This window comes from Tauraco erythrolophus, chromosome 4 (genome assembly GCF_009769465.1).
Source record: "Tauraco erythrolophus isolate bTauEry1 chromosome 4, bTauEry1.pri, whole genome shotgun sequence".
NCBI lineage: Eukaryota > Metazoa > Chordata > Aves > Musophagiformes > Musophagidae > Tauraco > Tauraco erythrolophus.
The window spans coordinates 248,087-268,682 of NC_141468.1; the positions used below are offsets into that span (position 1 = coordinate 248,087).

Genomic DNA, 20,596 nt, shown 5'->3' on the forward strand with positions numbered 1-20,596 from the left:
GCCCTCTCTGCTGTGTCTGAGATCTTCTCTTTGCAGGCACTGACCACTCATGGACCTTGCATTCAGCTCCCTGTGACAAGTAACCATGACTTGATTTTTTTAAGGCATGCATTGTGGCACTGGGAGGTTTCTGTGCAGGCATGCCATCATGGCTCTGCCCACATCTGTCATTCTTCCCTTGCAGAATCCTTTTCTGAACTTTCAGGAGATGCCACCAACGCACCTTTGGTCTCTGCGGGATGCTGAAGCTCATTTCCAGAGCCTTTCTGCAGCACAACAAATTAATGGAACTGTGACCTCCAGGACATGGCACTGGTCAGCCTGTGTGGCTGCCCTGCATGATGCTACCGTGGCCTGCGAGTGTCGTAGCAGGATGTGGAGGAGGTGGCACCCCTGGGCCAAGGCTGCTGGTGGTGCTTGTATCAGTAGTTCTTGGATTGCACACCACTGTTGTCCTTATAGCCCATACTGATGACTATCAGCCCTGCTGGCAGCGCCAGTCCTGACAGGTGAGACTGTGACTCGCAGTTCTCCTCCTCCTCCAGCTCAAAGGCTTCCTGGGCATAATGGCTCCGAGGTGCCTTCTTAAGGTTTGGTCCTGCTTCCCGGAGACTTTTGGAGTTCAGAACACTCTGCTCCCCTTGATGGAGGAGATCACAGCATCATCTGCCTCTCTTTAGAATAGTTTTGTGATGCATCTCTTTAGGAGAATCACCTGTTTCCCAGTAGCTCTGTGTGCCTCACCTGGAAATGCTGAGAAAGTTCTCTGTCTCTCTTAGTGAAGCGCCGAATGGCGTCAGCTTTGGACGTTTTTGGTTTCTCGTGTATGTTTACGTGTACCCGCTGTCTGATGCAGATGCTCCTTGTAGGCTTAGTGGCAGAATGTTAGCCTGGCCGCCTGGCTAAAGTGCCTCTGCTAAGCCAAGAGCTCGGTGTGTGGTCCATAGGGAGAAGTAAATACTCGCTTGATCATAGACCATGGGCTGCAAGTTGAGTGTTTCCAGGATCTGCTGCGCGCACACTGCAGGCTGGTGTGCAGGCACCGAGGGCGTCTGGGATGCGTTTGTCCCAGATCAGCCGTGTAGCTCTTGCACAGGAGGTCTGTCTGTTGCCTCCAGGAAGTGTTGGGTCTACAGCGTAGTCATGCAGCGACTGACCCCCGCGACGCTCCCTGAGAGCATCAGACGAGCTGCATCTGTGCCGTGCAATGGCACCACACATTGCCGTGAGCGTGTCTTAGAGTTCCTGCTCGTATGGCAGCCCAGATGGAGCTGCCATATGTGAGTGGTAGGATTGACCTAGTAGGACTGCCAGATTTCTGGAAATCTAGAACAAATGTAGAACATGCCTGAAGTTTGCCTGGCCAAGTAAAGGTAGACAACTTTGAAAAAAGTCCAGACATATAGCAGTGCTACCTGATAAAACAAAGTGCGATGATTAAAAGGAATCCTTCTGCTCTCTGTTGTCTGGGATGATGGAGAGGTAGAAAACCATCAACAATGGAAAGCCTCAACAATTGGAGAAGTCTTGGGTAAAGTGACACAAAAATAGTTGACAACAGTCTGGCATGTTTACAGGTGCTTCTCAAGGTCTGAGGAGAGCTGAGTAGCTCGAGTGTGTTATGACACCGAATTGGCTGCCTGCACCCTGCCTAACAAGCCCTTTCACGTTCCTCTTCCACAGAAGGTCTGCTCCCTTCTTGCCCGGCAGCACCGCTGATGACTGTCTCCTTCTTGCCCCATCATCTCCTAGAGGAGCTGCTGCTGCATCTCACCTGCCTCCCTCCTGGCTCTGCTCCTGCCTTTGTGCCCTCAGCCAGTGCTGCTTCTGCTGCCTTTGTACGCGTAGGACGGTAACGGCGAAGTTCTGGGGTTCTGGACTTCTCTGATTGCTTCTCAGTTGCAGACTGCAGTGCCTCTGAGAGCATGGGGTGCTTTAATACGGAGCAAACAACGTGGAGGTCCATTTAACTCAGAGTCTTTCACTTCTCAAACTAGAGGTTCCAGCGGGTGGGGGTATGTACTTTTTCAGGTATGAAAATACGAGAAAATACCAGCGTTTTCAGAGCTGCTCTGGCATCCACTCAGTGTTCTTCTGACCTTCATCTGGGTAACTCCCATTTGAAGGTATCATCACAAAGGTAAACTCCTGCTGCTGAGCTTATCTCTTTGCCTCCTTCTCTTCCTTTTTACTTCTGCTCTGTGGAGATCCTTATCATCTTTTATGCCAACTGGATGCATCCCTCAACTCAGATGCACGTGTCTTGGAGTCTGTGACTCATGGTTAGTTGATATGTTTTGCTACTCTTCTGTCTTCCAATTCCTCAGTCTCCTTCTCTTTGAGACCTTTACAAGGTGGTATCTCCAGTGGTGGCAGCTTGTCTGTGAGCTTTGCAAGCCGTAGGTCCTGTCCCTTCATCGCAGGGGGATGGTGCTTTACCGTGGATCTTTTTAGGGACTGAAGAACAGATAATGGTGGAAATCCACCTTGCACCTACCTAGCAGTGTCTGTACTTGTGAGCACAAGTTCAAGGTGATTCTACCCGCTGTCTTACTGTTGTTGCACCAGGAAAGTGGCTCTGTTTTTTTTTAAATCTTCAGGATAACTATTCTTCACGTTTCCCATGTGAAAGACCATGTTGCAGGTTGGCCAGCACTCTTGTCCCTGGAGATATTCCTATCTGAGCCCTCCACAGGACCCCTGGGATCCTGGCAGGATCGTCAAAACAGATTACACGTCTGCGGCGTGTGGAGGACACGGGCCGGTGACGGCAGGCGCGGAGGGGCCGCGGGGTTGGGTGTGCGGGGCTCCTTCCCGCCTGCCGGGCGCCCGGAGGCGCCTCCGCTGTGCTCCTGCTCTCATGGGTCAGTTCTCCCTGTAACGTGAGCTCGTCCTCTCCTTGTCCGAGCACCCTACCCCTCGAGATACCTTTTGGAGCTGAAGAACATGATGTCTTCCTGTAGCAAAATACATCCACCCGAGCTCCATCTTCACGCTCCATCATATGTCACAATCAGTGCGAGGAGAGAACAGATCCTCTAATATTAGTATACAGTGACGATTCAGAACAAGAAAAAGTAAATATTATTATAAAAGCAGACTTGGGGTAAAAACCCAGTTAAGTGCCAAGGCTTAAAGTTGTTTAACCAGTCTCGGTGGCCAACCGGTGGGTGATGGCACACCTCTGTAGGACCCATGCCAGGTGGGGCAAGAGGCAGCAGCGCCGGCCGGCCGGGCCAGCGCCGTGGCAATGCGGAGAGGAGTTCCCTCGGCTTCTCTTCTACGGACCGGACCCCCGCGGGGTCTGAGGGCTGTGGTCAGCCGGTGTGTCACGGCTTCCACCGCCGGGATGCGCAGCAGCCGTTTGCCGATGGCCCCTGCGTGCCGGTGCGCCTCGGCGCGCTCCTGCTGCGTTCGTGGCGATCCTCGTGGGTGGTGACCCGAGCTCTGTGCCAGCCTGTGTCGCCAGGAGGGTGGGAGGGCTGGGAGGGGTCTTCTCATGGATTCATGCAGTGCAGTGGGCTTGTTTTGTTTGGTTGGTTTGGTTTTTAATGGGATGTTTGCACGGCGCTGTTATCCACAGAGCCTGGGTCAGATCTCGGAGCTGTGACTCTCACCAGGAATATTTAAATGATCTTTCTGCTTTCCGCTGTTAACTTTTAAGACCTCATAAGCACGCTGACATCATGTGCTGCACAGCCTGTGCAGATGTCCCTCCTTTTTCTTTCTTTTAGAAATTACCGAATTTGCCTAAAAGATAAAAATAGGCGAATTGCTGTTAGATTAAGCAGCTTTGTCACTTTGATACCGTGCTGTGGAATGACTCAAGGTGTTACAGCGCTTCAGAAAATAGCCCTGTGCCAGAGCAATGATAGGGTTGTATGTCTTGTGCAGCCTGAGCGCGGGCTTTCGTTGTTCAGCGCGGGACGTGCGGAAGGACAGAGTCTGTTCGTAGCATCGGGGCAAGACACGGTGACAAAAGCCCTTTGCACGGTGTCTGCTCTCTCCAGGACATCACCAGGATAAGCAGCTCGGCTGTGATGTTGAGGTGGCATTGCCGATGTGGGACATCGGGCTGAGTGCTTGAAATTGGATCATTTATCTTCTGTGAGGGAATCAGACTATTTTTTCTGATAGTCACCGATTCTTCCCACTTTGCTGTACAAGCACTAAAATTGCTGGCTGTGAAATATTTAAGAAAAAAAAAATAAAATCTTGTTTTCTGGAGTTTCCATCCTTGAGACTTCCTTTTCTTGTTTACCTGACCCCAAAAAGCTATTGCTCTTAGCTTCGAGGAGTTCACTGGTACTGCTGTCGTAAGTTCTGAGGTCTATCATGCAGCCTCTTAAGCGGTTCCATCAGGACGATTGCACGCAGCTACGCGGCACCGGGACAGGAGCGGGCGCGCGCGGGAACGCCACCGGTGGTGTCACAGCTGGGGAAGCCGCTGTGCCGGGAAGCACCAGCTGAGGTGACAATGCCTTACGTGAAACCCTTTCATCTCCTTTGCATTTTCCAAGTTGGATTGAAAAATGTGACCGGCAGAGCTCTTCTCCCGTCCTGGGGATTTATATGAGATTATCTTCTTCACAGTCTTCTTATCCCGTGTGTTTCTTCTCGCCTTTCCTGGAAGTCAGAACACTTCCCAGGCAGGGAGGGAGGGAGCTTCTGCTGCGGGCAGCGTCGCTGCCCCAGTGCCGGGACCTCTGACAGGGCGGTGGGCACAGCGGTGGGACACCCCACCTCCTGCAGCTGGAGCGGGGGCACCCGGGTACGCGTGGTGGCAGAAGCTGTTCCTGGTGCAGTGTGCACCTTCGCCGTACGTTTTGGGGGTTACTCCCGAAACAAACATCTAATGAGACTCAAAACTTGTGCTTTGAATTTGGATTTTTCACAGAGACAGTGGACTGCACGTTAATTGTTCGTTTGAGGGACTTTGACGTTCAAATGCTTTTTCTAAGTTCTCCTTTCCAGTCTTTTGTCCATTTGAATTTTGTCTTTCAAGTTTCCCCAAATTCAGGCCACTGTACAAAAGCTTTCTTTGCCTGCTCAAAGACTGTGACCTGTACGATAGCAAACCTTATAAATGTATATGTATGTATAAGGAGAGACGGAGAGGATTGCAATTTGAAGCAAGCTTGGAGATTCCTACTTGATTTCCTCTGCTACGGTGGCCTAATTTCCCAAATGCAGAAGGAAGGTTTCCTTTCTTCGAGCCATCACTGATTGCTCCCGGCACAAATTCTGGGCCTCAAAAAGGAAAAAAAAATCGCATAAACATTGTTGAGCTGAGGATAGTAAGACTATTTCTGCTGATAAAGGATGATAGTAGAGAGGTGTGCGTGCTGTACTGAGTCACCAAGTTAAATATATCCCTTCGTCACAAGTTAGTGGTGAAATGCAAATGAACCTCGTATTTCTAAAAGCTGTTCTTGTAGGAGGGTGGGGAAACGTTTCACAGCTGGAGCTGCCAGTGCTGCTCCTGACTTCGCCAGTGTCTGGGAGGGTTTGGTTTTGCTGCTGCCCGATCGCGTGCGCTCGTCTCGGATACCAGCCCTGACTTCAAGGGAGGGGGGTGATCATCCCAGCATGGACGGGCAGAACCAGCGGCTGTATCTCAGCTGTTCTTACACAAGTCTTCATGTTCTGAGCTGCAGCATTTTGTTTTCATCCAGAATCAACTTGATCTGGCTGCTTCTCCTTCCCAATTCGGCTGTCGGTGCTGCTGGGCGAAGGCACTGTCCTAAGGCTCCGCAGTGAGCGGGGGCACTGGGTGTACTGGGAGGGTGGGAAGGACAGAGGTGGTGGTCAAACGGAGGACTCACACCGTTCAGTCCAGAGCAGTTTGTCCTGTTTGTTTCCCAAGGAACAGTGATGGATTTCGTGTACTCCTGCCCATCTCACTGCGGTTCTTTCACACGTTAAAATAATACTTTTGGACCTTGTTCTGAAAATATTGCATTGCTCTGACTTACTAGCTGTGATGCGGTGCTGTTTTGGAGTTTTTTCCCAGATATGTGAGAAATCAACAAAGAGTTCAAATGATGTTGCTAGTCTGTTGGCTGAAGTCTTGCTTCAGGAGAGCAGTACTTCAGTCTCTCTCCTCCTACACGTGTTAACCTACCTTCGTGTAGACTGCGGCTGTTCTGCAGTTCCCCAGGATGTAGCACCTGCAAAACCAGTTCCTGGAGTAGGACAGACCAGTTTTGTCCATGTGTTTTGCTGGCAGACCATGTTCAGCTTCCCCGCTTTCCTTGTTCCTTTGAGTTCTCTACGACTCTTCCGGTGGAGAGAAACCACGGGATGGGTGGTGGGCAAAGCAGTATTTAATGTTGGTCTAAAATGCCGTGGCTTTACCGGGGCAAGCTGCTGCTGCAGCTTTCTGACCAGCAGCGGTTCCTTGGCCAGTGCAGCCTGGAGTGAGCACGAGTTAGTCCTGTTGAGCGTTCAGGTGAGACGTGCAGGGACCTCGGTTGCGGGTAAGTCACCTTTCGTGGGCTAAGGAGGATTCACGGAAAGCTTCAGGCTGGAGAACATCTTGTCGGTACCTGCAAGAGCCGAGATTAATTCCTAGCTGGTGGAGGGCATATCACCACCAGACCCTGAGGAGAGGGGAACAGTTACTGCCGAGCTGTTCGCCACCCTCCCGGTGCACAAGCCATCGACAGACGCTCTCCCTGCGGTGCCGGGAGCAGATTTTCACCTTGGGGTTACTGACTGGGTGAGCTGAGGCAGAACAATCGTTGGCTCCGCGTCTCCCACGGAAAGCAGCTGTTACGAGTCCATATGGCGTAATCCGTGCAAGCGAGCGCGGGGTCGGTGCTGTTCAGAGCCGCTCAACTGTCTTCCCTCCCTCTCTTTTCAGGTGGCCATCATTGCAGGAAATTTTGAATTGGCTGAAATCATCAAAACCCACAAAGAGTCCGATGTTGGTGAGTTTGATCTTTCTTCATCCCCCTTTTCTCCCTCCTTAACCTCGCTGTGGCGTGCAGGACTGTGCCAGCCTGGGTGTGTTAATGGGGTTTTCTGGTGCTGCCTGCAGTGGTCCGTGGAAGCTGCAGCCTGCAGATCGTTTTGGGTCTTGGGAGTGGCAAGAGAGATCTCCTTTCCTCCGGGGCCAGCAGTATCCGGCTTGTTTATTCAGTCCAGTGCTTGCTTATGGCTGCTGAGATTGACGAGCTAAAGAATTAGCCAAACCGTTAGTCTGGAGCAGCTCTGGAAAGCTCTTCTGTAAAGCCCCTTACCTTTTTCTCTCCCTTTGCATCCGTGAGGCCATTTCGTGCCACAGATCCTCTCCTGTCAAGGCTATTAACTGGGCTCGGTGCAAGGAGGAGACGTCCTCTGCCTTAGCAGCGATGATGGTTATGGAGCTGCCCCACACCGAAGCCCCTGAAGCAAAGGAAGTGAAGCAGCAGCCGCTCTGGTTGTACTTGCTTCTTTATGGAGGAATGTTTTGGGGTTTTGTGGTCAGCATTTTTCTTTGTGGCATCTCTTCTGTCCTTCTGCGGTGTAGATATTATCATGTGATATATGCCATGCAAACCCGAGTTTTAGGTCAGGTATAAAATGAACACTTGTTGACTTTTCTTGAATTATTCTGAGAAGTTTATTGGTCCAGAGCTCTGTAGAGCAATGGGGGAATCAGTGCGAAGAGTTAATTCTCAGCGTGGTGCCTCCACAGAAGGTACAGAGTGGTCAAGTCAGCAACTGAAAAAAGACTTGTGGAGTTTGAAACGGCCAGCAAGTACTGGGCTTGGTTCTGGGAAGCGGCTGTGAACCTGGAAACCTGGGCCCTGAGACATCTTTTATCACTTCTCTTCTCAGCTGACTATCGCTGATGGCTGTAAACAGCTGCTGGGAGTTTGTGGGAAGGTCTGAGAGTCAGAAAGGACGTGGGGAAAAGCCTGAAAACTCCTTGTAACTGTGTCAGTGATCAGTGCTTGCTAGAAAGCCACCCTGGTAATTCAAGAGGAAAGTGACTGTGCTGTGAGAGGGGTTTTGGACTAGATGGCCTCCAAAGGTCCCTTCCAGCCTGAACTCTTCTGTGATTGAATCTCAATCGGTGATTGACTGGCTCGATCGTTTTTATTGAAAAAGTGTAAGGAAAAAGAGCGCGAAAACCTGTCAGGAGCAATGAATTGTTCATGTTTTAGACACGGCTGTTTGTATAAAATAGGTCAGGTAACAGTTGCAAACTAATCACACGCAAACCAGCGGGTCCAGATGGCGTCCCCTGGGGCCGAGGGAGCTGGCAGGCAACTTCCCAGGCCAGGAGAAATTGGTTTTTGAAGTTCGTTAAGAACCGAGAGGTGTGAGCGTCTGACCGGGGCAGAGCGGAGTGGCGGCGGCTGGGATGGGGAAGGGGCAGCGCTCGCTCCGGCCCCTTCTCTGACAGCTCCCCCGGAACGGTGGGAGAAATGCTGAAACCAGGAATCTGGCGGGAAAGGGCAGCGTAAGGCAGTGTTGTGACAGCTCTTGGAGAAATCTTCTCGAGTTCCCAGTCCGGGGCTGTGCCCGTCTGGCTGAGAGACAGGAATGGCTGTGCCTGTCTGGCTGGCCCCCACCGTCAGAAACGTTGAGAGTTCAGGCTGTGGGAGGAAGGATGGTGAGCAGTAGCTCTTGCTCCTTTTTGCAGGACAGCCTTGACACGGAGCTGAGCTTCCGGGCTCTCAGAGCATCCATCAGTGTTTCCGTCTGGATCGGAGCACTCTGCTGGGGTGGAGCTGGCCGTCCTCACTGGCTGTGCTTTGTCTGGCAATGTAGAGCAAGCCCAGAGGGTATGAACTGAATTTCTGTCAGGTGAAAATAACCCAGAAACTGTTCCAGAAGAACACCCGATGTGCTCCATCTGCTGACAGGCATCCAGCCCCTGGGTCTAGCCAGGATCTACACAGTTGGAAGAACGATGCCCAGTGTGGGTGCTGGGTGGTCAGTGACAGCTGCTCACAGCCCACCGGGCTGCAGGACTTCTCGTGCAGCTTCTCCATGGTTCCCTGTGCACAGGTCTCCATCCCCTCAGGCGGTTCCGAGTGCCACTTGTTTCGTCACAGCCACCAGCACTGGGGTCAGAGAAGGTCGGAGTGGAAGGCTGCAAATCTGGGGAGGGAGAACGTGTTCTTACAAGTAGAAAATGTTTGTGGAGACTGTGGAATTGGGCTGTTCCATTACTTCTGTTTTTTTCCTTATTCTCCTGTTTTATGGACCTGCAGACAGAGAATGCCATGAATGGCAACTGCTGTGCTTTATTTTCTTGGTTGGACCTGAGCGGTTGGATCATGAGGGTTTGTCAGTGCCACTGCAGACCCTCTGTGGCATATCCTGGTGCTCAATGGTCTGTATGGGAGTGGTTTCTGTGGAGCAGTGAGGACAGCCCCTCCTAAGTGAGGACCCCCTTCCTAAGCAGCAGGAACATCTCCTGCAGTGTGGCTGCAGAGCCTCATCTCTGACTGCTCCGGGCAGGTTTGGAGATGTTCGCAGTTGAGTGCATTTACTGGTAATGCCTTGGGAAAGGACCTGGGTCACCTACTGTAGCAACCTGGAGCTGATGTGCAAGGGCTGTAAAGGGAGAGCTCGCTCCAAGGTGGCCCTGAGCTGGGTGTTTGGCTCCCAGCACAGCCCCTGGAGATGGCAGTGGAGAAAGGCTGCGTGTTGAGCAGGAACATCAGGAGCTGGTCAATGGGAAACAATGCAAATGGGATTGTGTCTGAACCTCAGGGCCTCTCTGGAGTGCCACTGCCAACCTCCTGACATGTCCCATCGGCATTCACGTCTTAAACCCACATCGACATTTATCAGTCAAACGTGTAATTCCACTCGGTGAGATGAGATGTGCACCACATTACCCATTTTTCATTGAAACATTTGCAGTGGTGTTAATTGCACGTTGATCTTTTGTCAGTTGGATCCCGTGCCAGCTGCTCAATAACTTGATCCATCTTTTTGGGAAGTTTTCTTAGCCTGCAAGTTTTAAAGTATTTGTTTCAGCTAGTAAGTAGCTGTCTCTGCTTTGTCATCCCTGTTCCTGCTTCTTTTAGAATATACTTCTGCCTTGTGAGGCACTGGCACAGGTTGCCCAGAGAAGCTGTGGCTGCCCCATCCCTGGCAGTGTTCCAGGCCAGGTTGGATGGGGCTTTGGGCAACCTGGTGTAGGGGAGGGTGTCCCTGCCCATGGCAGGGGGGTTGGGACTGGATGATCTTTGAGGTCCCTTCCAACCCAAACCCTTCTGTGATTCTATGATCTACAAAACAACCTAAAAGCTTCTTTTGAAGTTTCCTCCATTCTACAAACCACTTGTTTTTCTTTAGTGTTCATAGCTCCCCTTACCAATTTGGAGTGTATTGTAACTTCATATCGATATAAATTATTTTCCATAATTACAGAATAAGTATGTTCTGCGGTACCAATTGATGTCTTCGTTTTGCCACTCTTGTCCGGATAGGCATTTAACCAAAGTTGCTTTGTTTCGTAATTGTGGTTTTATAACTTTTTCTTTGTTTGTTTAGTTTTAAAAAGCTCCTGATTTTTATTCATGTTTTTCTCCCTACGTGGAAGCATATCTGGAGGAATAGTATTAGTTCAATACCGAGAAATTAGCCTTAAGCGTGACACGTACGTAAGACGGTTTGGGACTGTCTTCCTTTTCCTTATGCTGAATATAATCAGGTCATGATTCATGGTCACTAAGCAACAACCAACCTCAAGTCCAAGGAATTAATTCATTATCAATCATAACGAGCCCAAAACAGTTACCCCATATTACATGGAATACCTTTTTGTTGGAGAACGACAATCTGCAGCTCTGTGCGAGGTCAGCAGCGTCTGTTTGCCGAACCGAAGTGCACCGTAACGACACTGGTTTTCCTTGCACGTACAGGCAGGGGTGGGGATAGCTCATCCCTTGGGACGCCGTGATCGTCCCTGCTTTTGGGATGTCTTAGTTGCTTGGCCCACGTCTGCTTGAGATCCTGCAGCCCTGGCATACTGTTATCTCTGGGTGGGCAGCGTTGCACCACGACCTTCCTCTTGTGGGCTGAATTTAGGTACATTTTTCCATAATAACGTTATGGATTAACAGGTGATGCTGCCCTTTTCAGGGGCTATGTTAGCTCTTCTGCTCACTGCGTTGTGCTCGGAGCCTGACCTCGGGTGGTTTGTGTCAGGACTCTCATGCTATTTCAGTCTTGCTGCTTTTCACGGAGCAGTCCTGTGTTGTTCAACCTCTATTCATCTTTCCCAGATGCTTCATCTTGCATCGGGCTGTGACGAAGCAAGACAACAAATTTAACAAATGCCTGAGATTTCATTGTGTTGATACCTTTTCTTGTATGTCATAGAATCACAGAATGGTTTGAGTTTGAAGGGATTTTAAAGATCATCTGGTCCAACCCACCTGCCATGGGCAGGGACATCTTCAACTGGATCAGGTTGCTTAAAGCCCCGTCCATCCTGGCCTTGAACACTTCCAGGGATGGGGCAGCCATAACTTCTCTGGGCAACCTGTTCCAGTCCAGGTCCAATCTACCCACTTTCACCCGTGACATTTGATCCATGTCGTTGCACCAGTCATTGCATCATCTGTCCTTTCATTGCCAATGATCTGTATTTTTTTCCTAAGTCATTGATAAAGACAAAAATGTAATTAATATTGTACCAAGAACTGACTGGCTGGATAAAATTGGAAGTATTCCCAACTGTTGTTCTCCATTAACAAATCATTATCGTGTCTGTTAAAATGTGCTCTGGTAGCTTGTCCAGTGGTAGCGTGTAATCGGAACGTCGTGGGGTCATCAGTTTCACCCGAGCTTATGATGTCAGCAGTTATTTTTGTCAGAGCGATTTGAGCTCTTAGAGCCATCCTGGCTGATAGAAATTAAATTCTCATGTCTTTTTATTAATTGATAAGTGTCCTGTTTCAGTTTTTCCAAGCTTTTCCTAGAAATGGTATGAAGTTGAGCTCTGCATGGTTATTGGAGTCGCCCCACTGGTCCTTTCCAAGCTGTGTCCCCACCTCTGGAGCCCTTGCAGGAGTGTTACAAATACATGGCGGCGGCGCCGCGAGCTGTGCCGCAGATTCCTTTGGACTTTGCTGCAGAAGCTTTCGATAACTGAACGGGTGCCGGTCACTCCTATCCTTGGAATTGCGGGGGAAGTTTTAAACGCTCCACGTTGGTCTTGGGTGTGTTTTTTTTTCCCAGTACAGAGGAGGGTATGGGAATTATTTTTAGAGACAGATCAGAAATACGGGTTAGATTTTCCAGATTCTGTCACCAGCATTGTTAATTCAATCTGACTGACTCGTTGTTGGGGTTTCCTCGGGCGGGTCGGTGGTGGCCTGATGGCCCCTCGACGTGCTGAACCTGACAAGGTGGAACAGAGGAACGACAAACGCACCGAACTCTTGCAAGGAAAAACTTCCCGTGTTGAGATGCATCGGGCCGGTGGGTTTTATCCGACGACAGGGGCTGAAAATCCCCTCTCGGAGCATCGCTCACAGGTGAATTTCCAGCACGTTTGAGAATCGCTTGTAGGGGAAAACGGGCCAGTTGGGTTAACACGTGCTTTAGCAATTTCAGTTTCAGTCTTACAAATGCAGAGTAGAATCTGTTTCCAGCTGCGAAGGGCTGGCTCTGAGCGGGATGAGCTCCGTCTCCGTTCAGGTGAAGGTGTGGGAGAGGTGGGGGGTGCTCTGAGGGATGGTGTCCGGGACGGGGGGCAGCCTCGGGTAACCGAGAGGCAAACGAAGGCTGGAGAAATGGTTGGAAGATGACTTTTTTTTTTTTAAATTCAAAAAATATAATGAGGCTGTAATTCCTTTCAATGGATGACTGCTCAGTACCAAGGTAAATTACCGGCTCCCTCTTTAGAGCCGAGAGGTCCTGGTCTGCCTTGTCATCTTGTCCTTTTCCTTTGCTTTTCATTCCTAGAGAAAAAAAAAAGTCTCTGGGAGATCTCTCGGAGCAGCCTCTCCCGCACGGGAGATGAGCCTGGGCACAATCCGCGGTGCCAGGTGAAGGGAGAGCGATGCCATGCGTCTTCTCCACTTCGCTTTGTAATTTTCCACTATTAAAATGTAAATGTGGCCTCTCAGCTCGGAACTGTGGCGACGTTTTTGCTTTCGCTCTTTTACATGAATATTTAACACTGAGCCAGCAAATCTCAATAACCTCCGAGCGCTGATTACACTTGGGTTCATTAGGCTGTAGCTCGGGGTTGTTTGGAGCGTGGTCCAGGTGCCAACGCGGCACCTTGGGGCCGGGAGCTCCTCGGGGAGCCCCGGCTGCATCCCGCTCCCACCGCAGCCCCGCGGCGAGCGGCGCCTTCGGACCGAGAGCCGCCGTGTGCCCTTCTGGGGGGCAGAAAGCAGCGGGGGGAGCGTTGGGTGAGCCGGGCTGGCTGGGGCACGGCGGTGCCGCTTCCAGCAGCGCTGTCATGGTAACTGCAGCGATTCACAGTGCTGCGAGAGACCCGGCAAACATACTTTGATTAAACTCTTGAGAAGGTATGGAAGAGAATCTTCAAAGCTGATTGTATGAACTGCACGAAGTTTTTTTTTCTTTATTGCTCTCCCTGCCCTCCCTTCCCCACTGGGGACAGTGGATTTAGGGGGATGGGGAGAGGAAACCTTGGTCAGAATTGGCTATCTGGCAGCGCCTGCAACTATCCTGTTCCTGGCACCTGGTGGCTGCAGTTCAGGCTCAGTGGTTGTTTATTATTATAATTATAATAATAATAATTATTATTATTAACAGTTTCAAGCAGGCTGAGGAGCAGTGAGAAGCAGCCGTGCAGCCCGCGGGGCTGGCCGAAGCGTGCCCAGGGCCTCGCACGGTGCTTTGGTGCATCATGACACACCAGAGCACCTCCGAGCATCCCGGCGAGGATTTCACCTGCCAGACCAAGGCAGATCGGCTCTTCCCGTTGTACATCGGAGTCATGAGTGAACTGCCCGTAGTAAGAGAAAGCTGGAGAGGGACACTTTACAAGGGCGTGTAGTGACAGGACACAGGTGATGGCTTTAAACTGGAAGAGGGGAGATTTCCATGAGATCTAAGGAAGAAATTCTTCCCTCTGAGGGTGGGGAGGCCCTGGCACAGGTTGCCCAGAGAAGCTGTGGCTGCCCCATCCCTGGAAGTGTTCAAGGCCAGGTTGGATGGGGCTTTGGGCAACCTGGTGTAGTGGAGGGTGTCCCTGCCCATGGCAGGGGGGCTGGAACTGGATGATCTTTGAGGTCCCTTCCAACCTGAACCATTCTATGATTCTATGAAATCTCCCCTCTCTCAGTTTAAAGCCATTGCCCCGTGTCCTGTCACTACACACCGTTGTCCAAAGCCCCTCTCCAGCTTTCCTGTAGCCCCTTTAGGTACTGGAAGGTGCTGGAAGGTCTCCCCGGAACCTTCTCTTCTCCAGGCTGAACAACCTCAATTTTCTCAGCCTGTCTTCAGGTTTTCCTACCCCTAGCTCTTCCATGGCTCTGGTTTTCACTGTCTCAGAATGAAAGTACTCTCGTGCAGTTATTCATTAGTCTTATTTTGCTGCCTGTGCTTTGCAGGAGGCTGAGGAGTTGAACTGGGGAGCTGCTCCGATGCCTGGGGCTGGCACCCAGCACAGGGGGGGCATGCGGTGGGAGTGGACAAGGGGCTGGGGGTGCCTCTGCCTTGTGACATTTCCTTCAAAATCCTTCTGAAGAGTAAGCTGTCTGTAAAGCTGAGGTTGACCTAATTTTTGGCTGAGTGAAGCTGCTCGGCTGTGCTAGAGGGGGTTGGCCCTCGGATTTAGAGCCAGCGGAGCTGGCAGGACCGCAGCGTCCTCACCGGCACGGTGCGGGAGCCGGGTGCTGGCTGTCCCGCGGGACAGAGTGGGCAGAGGCGGCTCCTCCTGAGTTTGTAAGACATGAAATGGGCCTGAGATCGTTGCACACTCTGGAGACTTGGATGTGGCTGCACAGCCGTAACTTAGCTGTTGTGAGCACGGGGCTGGTCCATGCGCTGGTCTCTCGGGCAGCCAGGGCCTCTGGAGCACGCGGCTCAGAACAGAGTTGTGGTTAATTCGGTGCTTCCAGCCCCCGGAGGAAGTTCTCCTCTTTCACTGGTCTCCCTCAGAACAGCCGAGGATTCCCTCAAGACTTCTGCATTTGAGCACACGGTGCTCCCTGGGGAGAGGGATGAAGGCAGATCACACGTCAGGGATGCTGCTCCGAGGAGGGGCTGATTTAAAAACAGCGGCAGGAGGAGGCCTGGAGGGCTGCAGCTCAGAGCCGGGCGCTGCTGTCGGTGCAGACTGCGGCCGTCCCCTGCCCCGTGGATGTGGTGACCTCAGTTTTCTGCCTGCTGCAGTCACCCAAAATGTTCCTCTTGCCTTTGCTGTCCGTGACTGCCAATGCTGAGCTCTTGCTGGATTTTCTTGTGCAAGTGCCCCCATAGCACCCTTCAACACCAAACTGCCTCTGGCGGGTCCTCTTTTGCTCCAGGCTCTGCTTTGCGGGTTTGCCCCAGCCCACATCCCGTGCAACGTGGGTATGTCTCCCGTCCTTTTTGCCATCTGGCTGTGGCACAGACAATCTTCTCTTCCACGTTTCTGCCACATGCAACAGATTTTGTCTCCTGCTATCTCCGTCTCGTTGCATATGACAGCCGAGACCATGGTCGTATCTCTCTGAATAGATCTAATTTCTGTCCAGAAAGACCCAGGCTTGTGCTGTAGCTGCGTGGCAGAGCTTCCAGACTGGCTGGACGTAAGTCTGTGCTTAGATGAGGGCTTTGGAGAAGCTCTGGAGCATCTGGGGAGTGCAATCCTGTATTGCTCACATGAGCAGTAGCTGTATTCTTCTGATTGTCCTCCTGTGAAGCTGCCCAGGTGTCTGCTCGTCGGTGTTCTCAGTGAACATCAGGCTTTCCCAGGCATGTGTTGTCATTTCTAGCTCTCTGACCTCTATGTAGAAACATCTGATCTTGGTCCAGTTGCCTTCTTGGCTGCACAGTGGCCCTGGCATGGGCCCCTAGGCAGCCCAGCCACCAGAAGCTGAGCCCTAAAGCCGGGACAGGTGAGGTTTCCATCACCTGTACCTCCGCTCCAAGGCTTCTGAGGGCTTTGGTGAGTCCCCCTGAGGTCTTCTCTACATGCCAGAGTAGACACCCCGGGTCCTTGGTGCAGCTGCTTGGGTCAGGAGACATCAGAGATGTTTGGACACCGGAGAGCCCTGGGAACTTTGCAATGTAACGTGCATCAGCTGAAAGCCCGAGCTGCCGTGGCAGTGCTGGGGAGCAGGCTCTGTCGCTCGCTGGGGCTCGGGCGCTCCCCTGCCTGAGGTCCCCCTGTGGCAGATGAAACGGGCCGTCTGAATCCCACCTCGTGAGCGGTTACTGTGCGCTGGGGCCAAACTGAAACGGCACAGATGGTGCAGGTACGTCCTGCCTTCCAGGAGGCTGCCTTTGCAGCTCTAATTCTGTCCTCTTGATATGCTTCTGGAATGAAATACTCGGGAAACTTTGGCTTTGCAACCTGTTATGTGACCTGAATACCTTCTCGTTTACTCCTGTAAATGCTGCGCTACGTTGTGCTTTGGGGACTCGTACACCCGATGATGTGATGAAGGGGTTAGTGAGTAGCAGAGCAGACCTGGGCTGCTTTCTCCAGCCCCTCTGCTCTTCCTGAGTCTGAGGCAGAGGTGATGTTTTCTTTGGTTTTAAGGTGGATGCTATAATTTTGGTGCTGGAAGGGAGCACTTTGAATATATAGGGTGGTAACTACTCTTGCGTAGAGCGTGGAGATGGGTGACCGGGTGATTTCTTTGACAGGCTAAATTAAAGCACTTGCCCTGGCCTGTGTCAAGAATTGTACAGCACCTTCCCTTTTGCCAGTGAGTCCTTGAGCAACCTGTTGGTGTCCCATTGCCCAGTAGTTGGTGCTGACTGTGAACGTCTCACCAGGAACCGTGCCGATCTGCCCGCTCCGATCCTGACCCCGACCCACTCGACGTCTCCCTGGTGCGAGGTCTGCGCGAGTCACAGTGGGGAGAGCGGGGACAGGGACAGGGTCACTGCTTGTCGCCTCCACTAAGACAAGCAGGAGCAGAAGAGCTCCAGCACGGACCAAAAGGATCTCCTGCCTGCTGTGCTGCTTACTTCCCTTCCAAGATAAATCTCTGCCTTTTTTTTGTTTTCTCTTCCTTTTTTCCACCAATATGGTTATTTTGCAGTAAGCTTGCACATGATCAGCTCAACAGACAGCTATGGGTTTTTTTTCCTAAGCAATAATGTCAAGAAACTAATAACTAATTTATAAAAAGCACTGAAGCAAGCCCTGGCCAGTGCTGGCTGTCTGAAGTTTTCACCATTGCACTCTCTTTTCCCTGTGTCTTTCTCTCGGTTTTGGTTCAAGACCAGTGATGCTGAGCCCGCTCGCACACAGAAGAGCGATGAACCGACCAGTACCTCAGCGTGGGTCTGGCTGTGCTTCCGGGGCTTTGAGTGGCCCTTTTTGCCTCCTCGTGGTAATGGATGTGCACAGAGGGAACGCAGCACGGACTCTGCCTCGGCAGCTGGTGCGGGGCATGGGTGGCACCGGGCATCTGCAAAGGGCTGCCTGCTGCTCCTGCCTGCTCCCAGAACCGGGGGAAGAATGGTCCAGGCAGATTTTTCTAGACCTTGAGTTTTTTTCTTGCTGAATATTTCTTGTTCACCGAAGTTCTCATATGGTGGGGATCCAAACGTGGCATTTCCCCAGCTGGGTCGTTGCCTGCGGGTGGAGCATCGCTGAGGCCACCTCTCTGGAGCATTGCTGTCCCCCAGCTTAGACATAACAGGCTCAGATGACTCTGTTCTGGCAGAATGGCACGGAGGTCATATTTGGTTGATGCTATGAGCTCATGGCCTTTCTGAGGTTACAATTCCGTGATCACTTGGTTTCACCTATGGTGTTGGTCCCTGGAAGCACACCGTGGATGTACTCACTTGACCTTTGGTACAGTAACATCTGCCAGTTACCATGAGATGCATCCATTTTATGTTTGCTTCTCTGATTTTTTTAATGTGATTTTCTATGAGAAGTGATATAGTACAAAAGTAAACGTCTCCTGGAGATCTCTTATATGTCTGGATGACACAGGAACTGGGGTTGGCAGTCCCTGTCAACCAAACCTGTCCAGAACTGCCTGTGGGATGGTTGGAGTTGCCCTGACTGCATCTTCCTCTCCAGCATGTTGCGTAGGTAGGACAGGCTGAACCTCGGCGTGTGGCATGCCGCGCTGCTGCGACCTCCCAGGCATTGAATCCACGGCACGTCTGACCCCAGGGATGACATCACATCCATGGCCCAGACTTTGCTTCCTTCCATCCAACATCACTCCTCACCTGTGGCCTCAGAGTGACCGTTCTGACCCGTTTTTCCCATCAGGGTGGCCCAGATGATGTGGGGCGCTGGCAGCACCAGGGCTGCGGGCGGGTGGCTGGCGCAGGAGGCCGGGGAGCCGGGCTGAGCTGCTGCGGGCAGCGCGGTCACTGCCGGCAGAAATTCCCCGCCACGTGGTTGAAACTCATCAGAGAGCAAATGCATCGTGTTGCTATGACAACAGGAAGATTTACAGGAGCCTGAAATTCTTGTACTTTGTTCCTCAGAAAAATATTGGGAGTGCGGCTGTGCAGCACAGCTGGGAAGCGCCCCCGTGGTGTGTAGCCAAGGGCGGCACCGGTCCGCGGCCCCGCTCGGCATCGGGCAGCGCCCTGCCCAGACCCCCGGCGGCTCCCGCCCTCCGCAGCCCCGCGGCGGTGGCCGGGGAGCGGGCTCAGGGCTCCGGTTTGTGCAAGTTGCCGTGGGAGAGGTGGCCTTGGAACGGTGAAGCCAGCGGCGTCTCTGCGGATGGGGCGGGGGTCCCCTGTGAGCAGGATCACGCCGCTTCCGAGCGCGGCTGTGAGCAGGAGCGCGGGAGCCTCCGCGCGTCCGCCTGTCCCCTGTACCTCCGCCACCACGTTTGCCCCAGAAACAGGCTGGGTGTTGTGCTCTGGGTTTCCCGCTGGACGTTGCCACACGTGTCAGACAAACTTTCAGGATGGAAATGGATCCATTGAACAAAATTTAGGAAAACGTGTCTTTCCTGACCTGAGGTCTGCAGTGCTGCGGCTCCGCAGCGGAACCCTCTTCCCCTGCGACCACCGTGGTTCCCTGCTCCGCTCTTTCTCCCGCTGCGGAGCTGCAGGCAGAGGCCAGAGTGTGCGTCCTTGGGGGGCTTCGTGCGGCCCGTTTCTCCCGCGCACTCCTGAGGGTCGGGCAGAGGGCAGGAAGGGGCTGGTATTTTATTCTGGGCACTGTATTTTCTAGGCGTGTGCTTGGGACATGCCTGAAGCGATAGATTTTGGCTTCTGGGCCTCCAGAACAGGAGAGCGAGCGGTGGCCGAGGTCAGTGCTGCCGTCGGGGTCCCGTGTGTGTCTCACCACCTTCACACCAGGGTGGGCAGCTGGAGGTGCGCTGGCGGGGGTCCCGCCGGTGGCCCTGCACGCCCTCGGTGGCCCTTCCTGCTGGTGCTGCCTCCCGCTCTGGCAGCGATCCTCGATGCTTCCTGAGATGCCGCCTCCAAATCCCTGCCGAGCCGGTGTGCCACGGTCGGGCTCACCTGCCTGCGTGCTCCTGGGGCGCTTACCCCGAGGTGGTGCAGGAGAGGAGCTGGAATCCCGTGGAGCTGTGTCCTCCTCCGCCCCGCTGCTCCTGCCCTCCTGGCCCTGCTCCGCGTGCTTTCCCGGTCCTCCTGCCATGCCGCCATCTCCCAGCCTGAGCATGGCCGGCCAGTGCCGGCTCTGTGCCGCACGCCCGGTAGCTAACGCCGCTTTCCCTGGCTCTTTTGCAGTGCCTTTCAGAGAAACTCCCAGCTACACGAAGCGGAGACGGATCCTGGGTGCCGGCGGCCTCTCGTCCCCGCGCATGCTGCAGCGCTCGGCCAGCGACAACAACCTGAAGGCGGAGAGCCGGGCGTCCTACTCGCCGGTGCCCTCGCTCCGCAGCCTGCCGCCGCAGCTGCTGGCGCAGATGCAGGAGGCGGCGGCCGGGGTGGGCGACGGCAGCCTGGCGAGCTCCCGCAGCGCCCACAGCCGCTCCCCGTCCCTGCAGCGGGTGCAGGAGGAGAAGGAGGCCGACCTGCCCACGCTCCGGAGGAGCAGCCGCGGCAAGGCCAGGTAAGGGGCTGGGGGAGGCAGAGTGAGTGTCATGGCCGGTGCAGCTCGGCACCCATTGGAGACCCCGCGCCACGCCGGCACGGTGCTGGGCACCTGCGGGACCCCGGGCAGCGGGTGGGGAGCAGGAAGGCCAGCGGTGCCCGATGCAGCCCTGCGCCTCCCTGTCCGTGCGCCGCGGGGAGCAAGGCTGGCTGGGACCCGGAGCAACACCGAGGGTTTTTCCCTCGATCTTCTCCCCAGCCCTCGGTCTAATCTCGTGTCTCAGAAAAACGGTAAGTGCATCAATGCGCGTTGCGCTCGTCGTTGCTATGACGATGAACGCATCTTGAAAACTAATACTTCGGGGTTGCACGTTGCAGATAAGCCAACACCTAATGTGTCCCCACCGACCTGCGGTTGTTGCGGTTATCGGTGTTCAGCCTACGGGCCGGGTGG

At 53.1% G+C, this 20,596-nt stretch overlaps 1 protein-coding gene across 2 annotated transcripts in view; it reads left to right on the top strand.

Moving 5' to 3' along the window:
• SHANK3 (SH3 and multiple ankyrin repeat domains 3) overlaps nucleotides 1-20,596 on the top strand; it is a 343,838-nt gene that overhangs the window by 96,268 nt on the left and 226,974 nt on the right. For both annotated transcript variants that reach the window (XM_086609695.1, XM_086609696.1), the window contains exons 9-10: nucleotides 6,866-6,932; nucleotides 19,837-20,161. In XM_086609695.1, coding sequence (XP_086465821.1) covers nucleotides 6,866-6,932; nucleotides 19,837-20,161 — 392 coding nt within the window. The remainder of the gene's footprint in view (nucleotides 1-6,865; nucleotides 6,933-19,836; nucleotides 20,162-20,596) is intronic.